General features: G+C 44.2%; 1 protein-coding gene across 14 annotated transcripts in view; it reads left to right on the top strand.

The window, feature by feature from the left end:
* LOC104013413 (poly(rC)-binding protein 3) overlaps positions 1-12,500 on the top strand; it is a 545,963-nt gene that overhangs the window by 518,685 nt on the left and 14,778 nt on the right. For 13 of the 14 annotated variants that reach the window (XM_087759345.1, XM_087759356.1, XM_009465908.2 and 10 more), the window contains one exon: positions 7,811-7,980. In XM_087759345.1, coding sequence (XP_087615471.1) covers positions 7,811-7,980 — 170 coding nt within the window. Of the gene's footprint in view, positions 1-7,810; positions 7,981-9,222; positions 12,110-12,500 lie in introns of those variants that run through there. The other variant, XM_087759337.1, reaches the window with a different exon arrangement.

Here is a 12,500-nt window from a genome sequence, read left to right as displayed (position 1 = left end):
GCTTGTGCTCTGCCGGTCTCCGCTGCACCCCGCACTTACCTGAGACGGCGTTTTTCCTGAGCAAAAAAGCTACTTCAGTTAAGTAAAGGTGCAATGTAAGGGTTTATTTGGAAAACAAGGGCTAAAAACATTTCTGCTCCAGCAACTCTGGACCGGCAGTGATCGACAGACCCAGTCTCCATGAGCAATACAGTGCTGAATCTTAAAACAGCTACTCAAAATGCTCAAATGATAAGCTGCGTGTCATATAAAAATGCCTTCCCATTTGATTCAATTTCATTGCAAACGGGGGGGCAAAGGGTTCAGTTTTCATTACAAATGAGTCACTTGGAAAATGGAAGATTTCCCCTCCAGTAAAAAAAGCTTTCAAGCATGAGTGGGATCACAAATAGCAATTATATTACTTAAGAGATACTTACAACATTGTGTGAGCCCTATTAAACTCAGTGGCAATGATTTACAGTAAGAAAAAAAATACAGAATAACAAAGAAGCGAAGGTGTGAGTGCTGTGATTTCATAAGCTTTCTGTTACTTAGAAGATGCCCTGCTGATTTATCAGTACCTGCTTTACAGTCTAATTTATTGTATATTGAGAATTTTATGGGAGCACCCTATTTATCCTTACAGTGCAAGTTTTTTAATCTCACTTTCAGGCAGATGTTGCTCTTGTCATCAGTGATATAAAGCCAAGGTCACTCTTCTGACTTCACTTCTTTCAGGGTTCATACTGGAGAAAGAGAGGGAGAAAGTTGGCCTTGTGTCCTGTAGTACAGTAGAAAATTTTTTAAAAAATCAGTTTCTCATCCAGGAGGTATTAAATGCCCCGGCTCAGCACTATCCTCTGAAAAGCAAAAACACATCCGTGCATTGTTTCTAATAGAAGATGTTTCTGGCTACGCAGTGCGTGTCTTGCTGTTGTTGCTAAAGGAGCAAAACCAAGGCCAAAATGGGGTTAGGCTTAGAAACAGCCTGCAGGGGCTCTACAGGTGGTGAAAGGGAGTTCTGATGTTCGTATGGTGTCAAGGTGTGCATTAAAGGACCGAAAGGCGTTAGTGCTGCCCACGTGTACTGCGTGTGTGCATGTGCGTGCATGTGTGTGTGCACACTCAGTGCTGCAGTGTCAGCGCAGAGGGAGGAAGGGCTCTCACGTCCCGTCGGGCATCAGGGGCTGCTTGAGAATTTTGCAGGGGGAAAAACAGTTTCCTTGTGCATCTCCCCGAGGCGATCGCTCTGCCTCTGCCCTGGCCTGTCAGCAGTGCCCTGCCAGGCTGTCCTCGGGCTGCAGCAGCAAGAAGGTACCATCCCTGGGGTCTTCCAGTGTAACCGTGCAGACTGGTGTCCTGCGGCCCCATCACCGCTGCAGCAAGGCTGCTCTCTGGGCAGCCCAGTGCCAAAAATGAGGAGATGAGGGAGATGGAGGGACATGGGGCAGAGAGGGAGACAAGTGAAGAGGCACCAGCACCCGTGTTTCGTGTGTGCCCTGTCAGTCAGATGCTGTGCATGGAGGGAGGTCAGGGCAGGAGAGGCAACAGCAGTTGTGCAGCAAAGCTTGCATGTGTAACTTGACTTCTCTTTCCTGATAAGCATCTCCTAGTCCCGGTTTTGACAGACAGGCAGTCGGTGTGGCACAGCAATTATTTGTCTGGTTGAAGGTGAAGAAAGCTGCAGGCCCTGGCACGGGGCTGTGGTGCAGCCCTGAGGCTGCAGGTGGCCAGTCCCCTGCCTGCCCCGACTCCAGGGATTCCCTGTGCTGCATGAGTCCCCCGGCTTTCTGATCGTATGTGCTCATGTGTGCAAAAGTCCAGCACTCATGAGAAGAACATGAGACTTGCAAATATCTACATGCTCTGCAGCTACCAGAGAAGTCAGTGTATATCTACGTATGCTACACTTACTTTTTAAAACCAAGATAATGATAAGCACATAAAGCCAAAGCCTCAGTAAGAACCTGATGGAGCAACATCAGATATAAAGAGAATAAGGAGCTCAGACTTTAGCCTAGCCTACAGAAAGTAGATATTAATAGCCATTTACAATTTGCATAGCTTCATATTAAAATAAATTTTCCTCCCTCCCTCTAGCATTAAGGCAGTGACAATTTTTTTTTCTGTTATTAATAATTCCTGTAACAACATCATGCTGCTTTCTTCATATGGTATGCTGATAACTGCAATTAACCTGTTGCTCAATAACAAAGAGATACCGGAGAACAAAGAAAGAAATGCATTTTACAGAAAGTTATTTTCTACATGCTAAAATTTGAGGCTTCCTTTCCAAATAATGAATTCAGAAGATTTGCCTTTCTAGGTTTTCTCAAACTTCTGCGTGTCTCCAAAAAGAGAACAGAGAGGACATTTCTCCAGGTCCCTCTCAGAAGTCACTTTGATCCTTATCTAGTCTCTCCTTTTCCTCATCAAAACCTCTTACAGGGGCATTTGATTGCCTCTCTTCCCTTGCTGGGATCTTGTCTGGCCTTCCTCTGCTGCCTAAGTTACACAATATAAGTGTGTTTCACATAAATCCCAGAACAAAGTGGCAGGTCCGTAGGGGAACGGAAGGGATGGTATCCCTGGGTGTAGCTGATTGGGCACAGATAACAGATGTCTTAAGATTTCATGATCCAATCCCCCAAAATGCCCATTGAGAGTAAATGAACAAACCAATAATTAAAAAAAAAACCTGTCTCATTAAAAATTATGCCTATATGTGGGAGAAACAGGCAGAGGCAAGTAACAGGAAAACAACTTCTCCCTCAGAAAGCACCAAGAACATTTTAAGAAAGCTATAAATCTGATCAATACTCCATAGAAACAGAAATGTCAATCCATCCAAGTTGGAAATGGCATACTGAAGAACTGCCTTTATTTCTCCATGGAGCCAGAAGTACTTCCCTGCAAACGACAGAGGAGGACCCACATGTGCAAAATGCTCTCGGAGCAGCTCACAGTGAAATCCGATGTCGGCTTCACATGATGCTCCAAGGAGGTCCGCGTGGCACTGCCTCTTCTGCCAGCTGACTGCTATGAGGACTGAGCTCTCATCTCTGCAGACCCCCAATCCATCATCTGCTCGGGGGAGAATTGGTGCAAGCCCTTAAGGAGAACATAAGGGCAGCGTCCAATCCTAGCTGTGACTTCCAGCAAGGCCACCCAACACCTACACGTTACAGGAAAAGTTCACCTTGCCCTCCTTACAGCCCTCGTCTTCCAGAAAAGCCCTGAGAACAAGTGTCGTGTTCTTATAAAACTAAGCTGCAGGCTAAGTCCATCCCTGGCTCAGAAACTTTCCAGTTGTATGAGAGGGTTTAACAGCAATGGTTAGGCAAAGACTTAATAATCCACACAAGACATGGCTGGGAAAGGTCCTGCAGTAGTGTAAGTCAAAGCACTTCTACTGAAGGCAAGGGACCTATGGATTCAACCTCAGTAAATTTTACCTTATTGCTGAAAGCCTCCCATGTGATAGAGAAATAATGACCAGAGCAAAAATACAGAATTAAGCAGATTCTGCCCATTAGCAATGTTTAGGGGGATGTGTTATCAAAAAAAAGCAATTTTCATCATTTTTTTTATATGTTTGCACATGGCCTGATTTTTGTCACCCCTTAAACTAAGAAAATGGCATTTGATTCCTCAAGTAGACCTGTCCGTATGAGGTTAAGAGTCAGTAGAAAGATTTTGCAGACTTAATATCCGTCAGAAGCAAAGTGAGACCATTTGTGGGACAAGGCACTATTTAGCATTAAAAGTAATTCTCCCCAGAACCACCTACTGCTCGCTTTAGGGAACAGGATAGGAACTGGTGGTGGGCCCTCAATAAATTGAAATGCACACAAATCTGCAGAGTCATTTGGGTTACAAAGCAAGTAATAAGGCGGCTCATTTCTGAACATGTTTTCTCTGTTTTCTATATGCCTTCTTGCAAAGCCTATGAAATTGTTATAGTCCAGATTTTGCATTATCCTGGCAAGGGAAGTGAAGTTTATTATTATTATTATTGTTGTTGTTTTTTTAAGAGGTACAGAGTATTTAAGCATCTCTTTCCAGGCCCTGCAGTAAGTCTGTAAAGAACTGTAATCATGCCTCAGGAGATTATTTCTCCCTATAGAGTACTCGGCCCCAGCATTTTTAACTAAAAAAATAAACCCAAACCTAGAACTAAGAAAGAAGAGTCTCCTTCATGATGGGCACCTGCATGCTCAACTAATGCAGAGGCTTTGCCAAAGCCAATGGACTTGCTCTGGGTTGGCAGCGGGGAACCAAGGGGAACCGTGTGTACCTATGGACAGGTATGGTCAACCCCTCTGCTTTGGACAGCAGATATCAAGTTGCAGAGGCTAATTCCTTGGCCCTTTTTACCAGCACTACATTCATTATAAGAAAGGAATCTGATTTTTTTTAACCAGCATTTTAAAAGAAAGTGAGCTCCATGCCGCTTCCCGGGACAAGCAATACTCTGCAGCATTGGACTTGGATAATAAACCAAAACCTAAAAGTCTGATTGCTCCCAGTGCTGCGCAGAAGTAATGCAGTGTGATGGACATGGAGGAACAAACCTGTAGGAAACACCCAGCAGAAAACTGTTATTATTAGGCTCTGTCAGTCAATTTTGCATTACGGGAAATAATATATATAGTTAGTTTTTATATTTAGCATTATGGGAAAGAAAAAAAATGGAAGAGAGGGACCTGAACCAGAAATGGCATAGATGGTATTGGGAGAAACTATCAGCATCAAGAGTTTGGGGCGGGAGGAATCACAGTAGATCTTCCAGTCCCACCCTTTAAGAATCCAGACTCCTGATTCAGTCCTGTCTACATTGGTACCAGCAGAACTTTACTGAAGGACAGAGTAAAACTAGAAGGCGGCAAAAAGCAGAATCCATGTTTTAGGGTTGGTTTGTTTGGACTTTTTTTGGCATAAGGAGAAACGAGGTACAGTGAGGTAGGGGAAGACAGATTGGAAACAGTGTAGAGAAAGTGAAAAGGGAACAGTTTTTACCTGGTGCTCACAGTCCAAGAAGGAGGGGACGTCAGCTGAAATTTTGAGGTGTACGGACAAATGGTGATACTTACACACAATACAAGAGCAAGCTCTGGCCCTTCTTGGGCAGCAGAAGGAGAAATAGGTTCAAAAAGAAATTGTCAGATAGATGGACTGTTGAGCATAAAGGCAGAGATACCAGCTGCTGCTCAGGTAGTCTATAAGCCTTAGGTGGGAATTTGGGATACCAGTGGGAACTTTTACCTCACACTGTTTTTATGCTTTTTTTTTTTTTTTGTAAGCCTGTGCTACTGCTGCAATCAGAGACAAGCTGCTGGGCTAGGTGCACATCTGACCCGAGCTGTTCTGCTCAAGTCTTGAGAGAGTTAAAATATATGCATATACATACTATGTGTGTGTGTATGTACATATATGTATATTATATATATTATATATATTTTTAGTATACGTATTATACTATAGTGCTTGGTGTAGTCTATAGTAGGTTCAGCTCCTGTCTCACGTGGACCAGCTTTATCACTTAGTTTCCGGAGAATTTCCTCTTGATTTATTCTGTAAGTGAGAGTAAGGCTCACTGTATGTTGAGCAAGCAGGTGCGCATCAAAAATAATGCAGCACCTAAAGTCCTTGAAAACGGCTATACACTTACTGCCCTCCACGTTCCCTAACTCCATCTACTGAGCTTGGAAAAGCAGTGAACCCATGTCTCTGAAACACGCAACATCATTGCGTGCAAGGTAGCAACTTTCAAAGTCTGGGGAAGCTTGCTTTTGTGGTGAGGGACTTTTGTGGGACTGAATTACACATAGCCTGCCAAATCATGTGAAATGCTGGCTGTGGCAGAAGGAAACGCTGGCAGCCTCCATTCCTGTTCGCCATTTCAAGCCACTCCGATATCTGGGGGAACGACTCTGGCTAGCAGTCACCTAAAGACGACCTAAGGTTTTTTCCCCGCTCTGTGCTCCGTTCTGCTTTTGCAGTAGTGAACACTTCTGACCAGATTTGGGTAAATTACAGCTACAGTATGGCATGCAGATGATTCATGGGAACAAAATTATGGAAGTCCATCACCAGGTTTTAACAGATAAGAGTAGATCTAGTGCTGCCAACTTTGCTGTACGATGATGCTCTGGTAGGACTGCCTTTGCTTTCCTCACGCTGACGGCATACTCTGATAAAAACCAAACGCCACCACTGGCTGGCTCTGGTGCTACCACCTGTGCTCTGTAGCTCTCCTGCTTCACCTTCACTGCCTGTGGATCGTGGAGGCCAGTCAGATTGAGGTGTAGGAAGCGGACGCTCAGGGGTCCCTGTGCTGCTAACAACTAGCGTACGCAGGCACATTGCTGTGCGCACAGAGACAGGCTAGAGGCTTCCTGATGAAGCTGAGGTATAGGTCCTCTGCACTGGCACGTGCAGTCACACACTAAGGTCCTCAGGATAAGGACAGGGAGCTCAGCGAGGCCCTCCTGTTTGAACAGGATGGGAAGTCCTGTGTGCGTTTCCCAAAACCCCATTTTTCGCCCTCATGGGTCCTCCTCTTGTGCTTGGTCTCTGTTTCAGCTATCTGGGTACCTGCTTTGGCTTTCTGCTTGCCCCTCGGCATGAAGCAAGGATTATGTTGCGGGGGTGGGGGGGAGGGGTGTGTCTTCCAAATGTCCAAAATGTGAATTTGTTTCTGGCAAGATACTCCAAGTACTACAGTTCCAGAAAGGGTACCACGTCAGGGCCTCAAGCAGCGGGAAGGGTGGGAGGGGAAGGCAGCCTCTGCATCTTGGCACGTCCTTCTGCCAAACTGTCAACATCATCCCAGTGTCAACAGACCTGTAGAGCAAAGTTTCCATTTTCTACCCATTCCAGCCATTGCTGAGCTTCTCAGCCCCCATCCTTCCTTAATGCAAAACAAAAGTTCCCGCTCCTCACCCTTACAGAAGCCAAAACAACATCTCAGCCTCAGCTGCTGGCTTGGTGCCCACTTGCTCCTGGGGACTCCCTGTGCCAGAGGAGCAACACCCTGGCACAGCTATCACGCTCCCGTACCCCAGCTGCAGCGCTTACATGTGCTACCAAACACTTTCTCGAGGTCTTGCACACAGCTTCCAAAAGCTTGTGACTCCACCAAGAGCATTTAAACAATCATCTTTAAAACACTATTAATTGAAGATAACACCAATGCAATTTTACCCAAAAAACTGAGGGGATCTAGGGAGAGACAGAGAGGCAACTCAGGCTCAGTTTTATTCTGGAAATAGGAGTTTTGGTAAGTTTCTGTAAAGGGACAAAGACAAATTTCAGTCTCTTCTACGCCTGCTTCTGGCTGCAGTTACAGAGCTGTAAATCCCACTGACTTTAATAGCGCAGTACCTGGCCAAGCGAGGACCACGGGTGCCCAGGGAGGGCTAGGACTAGCAGCGCACCGGTCCGGTGCAGAGCCGTGCGCCAGCAGCCGTGGGTGGCCGGCCTGACTTCCAGCTGCTCTTCTTGGCTTGCTGCTGCCACTGGCAAGCCAGGTGGGGCTGCGTTTTGTATTCATCAGCACCACGGCACGCTGTCATTTTCTGCCACAGAAGACAGCTAAATAATCTGATATTGAGTTGATAAGCATGTAGCAGTGAAACTTGATTGAAAGGCATATGACCACAGAGCCAATAGACCGCACTAGTTATTCCTTCCAAACAGCACAGCAAAAATCTTTTGTTTTGATATTGAGTCTTTCATAACCATGTTTTTATCAATACTACAAATTGCAGTTAAGTGGTTTTTGCTCGTGTCTGTGGCACTAATCTCAGTCTTTGTCCCGCTCCAGTTAATAGGCTGCATTATTGGCAGACAAGGCAGTAAGATAAATGAAATCAGGCAGATGTCAGGAGCGCAGATCAAGATTGCTAATGCCACAGAAGGCTCCGCAGAACGACAAGTTACAATCACAGGATCCCCTGCAAACATCAGCTTAGCACAGTACCTCATTAATGCAAGGTAAGTTTGCTTTGTAAGTGATAATGCTTCTGCGAGATTGCTCTGCCTGCTCTCCAGCAAATGTCTGTCCTGGATAGATCCAAAAAGTTGCTTTGCAGTGTCCGTTTTGCATAGTATTATTCAATTCCTTATGATTTGTAAAGCCTGTATCATTAGAACCTGTGTTTGCTGTTGGTTTGTATGGAAAGCAGCTTAATCTGGTGCAATTCCAGGTACATGTTGAATGACAAAAGCTGAACATTGGCATCCATCTAAAATATAGGTGGATAAATTAAATGACAATCATAAATTCTTTAGAAGAAAATACTTTTAATAGACCCATTTTACTGTCCTAAATGGCAAATATAGTGAAACAGATTCCAAAGCAGATTTAATTTACTAACTGGAAATTGCCACTCAGAGTTGATATTAAACTGACATTTGGTTGCTAAAGGGGCACGGGATTTATGTTTTCAGAGACAGCATCACAATTTATAAAAAGCATTACCTAATGAGACGGGGTGAGACTATTTGCTTCTCCACTTTTCAGTGCCAGAATTAATGAAAGCACTGGCTGTTTAGCTAAGCTATTGCGACTGCTTAAGTCTCCACCAGTTTTGATATGATTATTTAGAAAAATATTAAAATTGATACCACCTTTATTTGCAGTTATCCTGAGAAGATAGTGCAATGGAGATAGTGCTGTCTCATAGATCTACTTGTAAATGGTGGATGGAGACTATATTGTGGGGAGGGAGAGTAGCTACATATTTTATTGCTTTTTTTTTCCTTTTCTTCTCCCTCTCCCCCCAAATACTGTGATACGAATCAAACTTGGCGTTTAACTATGTTTGCTGTTAAGGTAGTACAAAGTATGTGATTTATATGGGGGGGGCTGTAGTCATAGCAGCTCTACAGTCTCCTATGGTCCAACCTCCTCTCCAGCCCAGTTCTGTAGTGCACCAAGCCACTGTAAATGTCTTAATGGAGGAAAAGGATGTTTGTGCAGCTCTGTGTTACAGCAAACAAAAATATTACTTTTTATAATTCCGTTTGAAAGTAGTTTCGTAGGGAAAGATATATTGAGGGGTGGCGTTGTGAAGCCTAAGCTAAGCCGTTTCCAGAATCCTAAAACAACCTACAGATCTTTTGATTTATATATTATTTGTAGCAAATATAAGTCACTTCCGTAAGCCCTGTAATCAAATAAAAATGTGTTCCCTCCTTTAACCCTTAAGGATATGTTCTTCTCTTGGTGTTCAGGGATTCCCCACACATCGAGACGAGAATAGACCCCTTCATTTTTAGTTGCACAAACACCATATGGCATGCACCTGGATCTCAGAAGATAACAATTTAAGATCTTCAAGACAGCTAAAGCATGCAAATAAAATAATGCACTTCTTAATGGAGCTGCGGTGAGCTGCTCACCAGAGACAGAAACTCTAGTGAACAAACCTCTGTTTGACTCACTTTAGAAAAGCCTGTGAACTCTCACACTTCTGTTTATTACTGTTTAATGATTCTTTTGATGGAATGGGATATATATGAGGTCTTTTAACATACTTTTGCAAAGAAGAAAACTTCTCAGCAGTCATATACCACGGATACTCTATATCTATACCCTGTGAAACAGAAACAAAGTATTTTCTTCCTGTTGAATTTCTAGATAGAAGTCATTTGTTACCATCATCTACAATAAACCATCCTATATTATTATGTACCATGTGTTGAAACTGTATTTAGATGAAGTGACTTCATTTGTAAATGAAGACTCTTAAAGTAATGTATAATAAATTAAGCTCTAAGGTATCATAGGACATTAAGGCGGCTTTTTCATTTTAAAAAGTGACGCTGTTCCAGATTTCTCCTTTCACAAATGAAATCCCTGTCCAGTAAGGTGCCACCACAGCAGCAGTGCTAGTTCGCAGTCACACTGGAGGAAGAACGGAGAAACTTTCAGGCAAGAGGGAGGTCTGCTCTAGCTGGGGTTTAGGTGCTCGGGCAGGTTTTTGAGAGGCAGATCTAGGCTGCTGCTGCCCACGCACGCTGGGAGCCACTTCCAGTCTTTGTCAGTTCTAAACCTGTCGCAAGTACTGCCGCCTCTTTTAAAGATGTTGGCATGAAATAAACAGTGTTGGGGAAGAGCTGAGTACAGTACCTAGACTGCCCAAGGTATAGTCTGGTATGTCAAAATAATAATTATCATAAATAAAAGCCATATAAGCATTCAGGGTAAGGTGGACTTTTTCTTTTCTCTCCCCCACAAGATCTGTCATTCTCGTGGATTTGGTTTCCAGGGCCAGTATTTCTGCAAAAATCCGTGTCTCACAGCAGCATAGGATGTAAGGAAAAAAAGCTATCCATTGTATTCCTGAAACAATCTGTGTGTATCTTTAAACTATCCTCCAACCAACGCTGCCATCTATATAATAATTTATCAAGTTGTTTTAAGACTTCTATTGCAATCTGGTGTTGAATGTGTACATAATATACTCTAAATTATAGATATATAAATACATTGATACAATCTCATGTCAGAGATTTAAATCTTTCTAAAGTATTGTTTTGATTCTGTATTGATCACCTGAGCGCTGACCTCTGTGGAAGTATCTTTTGTTCCTGTAAAATCTTCTGTCTCTTAACTGGTCTCCATTGTAGTAACTGGATTTTCATTATACAACTCCATCTTCTAGCTTTTATTAAGCACGAACTGCAGTTTAGGTTTCCTGTGTAATATTTGACTGTGGATTACAAACGAATTGTAGCCAGCAGCGCTTGCTCCTTGTTGGAGAGCAGTTTCCTGAAGATATGTTTCACTGCCATTTTGATGAGAGGTTCATTCACAGGGCAAACAGGACCAACCAAAGCCACACTTGAGCTTTATTCTTTTCACCAGTTTTGGCTAATGCAGGATGTGGCCTTTGGATATTCATAAAGGGTAGTTCTTCAAAGGGACAGTGTAAAACTGGCACCATGAAATTTTGTATCATCCGCTTTCACATTCAATTTTATTGCATGTACAATTGGCTTGGGAAACTGCCGCTGTCACAAGATGGCTGATAGCTAACCTGATGTACTTTCACCTTATGCATTACCACCAGTAATAAATGTGAAGCATGGCAAATTATTGCGTTAGTCGTACCTGTGCGAGTACACCAGAGATAGGGAGTTTGAGTGGCTGCTACCAACACCAGCATTTAGCCTGTGGGATCTATTCTCCCTGCTGGTGAAGGAAAAAGCTCAGGCTCAAATACTCATCAGTAAGGATTTTTTTGTTTTTGTTAAATGCAAATTAGGCAAATTTGGAGTCACTGAAACACTGAGTCCTACATTATCTTTCTATATGGCTCCCTCCCAGAATAATACTGAGTTAGAAATATTTTAAAAATCCAACTGTATAAACTGAGCTTTTAAAAACCTACCAAGGTATCACCATGTAACCCCTAGACCCCAAGTCGAGGATGTACGCTGGAGCTGGATCCACCATTTCGGTGGATAGAAACAAGTATTCTTGATGTAAATCCTGCCGTGCGAGTAGATTGCAAGTAGCACAGCTAACAGCACAAGGATGCTCTTCTCTCTGCTGCAGAGGTTAGAAAAATTCTAAGATGCTCATCCATGGGGACAGATAAACACCGCAGGGTAGGAAAGCCAAAGCTTTACCTCCTACAAACGGGTCTGCATTTCATGCACTTGCTCTCCTCCCCTCCCAGCCCCTCAGAGAAGATGTGCGCCTTCCAACTCCCCAGCAAAAGCCGACGAGGAGTTAATACTCCAAGAGCCCTCTTTCTTTTGCGGGGAGGAGAGGAGCTCGGTGCTGAAGCGTTTCCTTCTCTCCCCTCCACTCTCCTCTCCGTGGCTCAGACCCTGCTTCAGGTATCCTTTAGACTCACCATCAACAGCGGTGTTTTGGGCAGCTTTAGTCCAAAGTCTCCATCCCCCGTAGAGTGCTGGTTCATCACTTGCATCCTTGCCCTTGCGCAAAGTGGGCAGGCCTTCTGGTCGTTGCCTTTCTCTGGCCACGAATAGACCAGGGGCTGTTATTCTCAAAACTGCATGTAAGTTTAACATGAGGAAAAGTGAGGCTCTCCCAAGCCCTGAGTAGGGCGACCACGCTCCCCTCCCTTGTCCTGGGCAAGGAGCCTGGCTACAGCTGCTCTCCGACCCTGCCCACCCAGCCCCTAGCGCCAAGAGGGACCACCACAAATGCAGCGCTGGGAAGCTTCCCCCAGGCCCGATGGGACCTGATAAGAAAGCTGCAGGTCCTCCAGCAGGCAGGACCTCTGCGCAGCCGGCCGGTCGCGCGGGGTGCTCCGCTTTGGGAGGGAGAAGCTGCTGCAGCTCCTCAGCTCACCTCAGGGGAAAGCCCAGGAGCCTGACAAGTTAGTGATTACAGAAAAAAACCCTCAAACTTGGAATTAATACCCATATCACTGTAGCTGGCAAAGATTTTCTAACCCATAGTCCCATTTATATGCTAGGCTGCCATACCTCCCAGCTGGTCACATGCAAAATGCATCCTGAAATTAGTATTTAGC

The sequence above is a fragment of the Nipponia nippon genome, unplaced genomic scaffold (genome assembly GCF_047370975.1).
Source record: "Nipponia nippon isolate SJK-2023a ecotype South Korea unplaced genomic scaffold, ASM4737097v1 scaffold_1, whole genome shotgun sequence".
Classification (NCBI taxonomy): domain Eukaryota; kingdom Metazoa; phylum Chordata; class Aves; order Pelecaniformes; family Threskiornithidae; genus Nipponia; species Nipponia nippon.
Note: the sequence above shows the minus strand (reverse complement) of the source record. Positions and strands in the feature narration are given on the sequence as shown.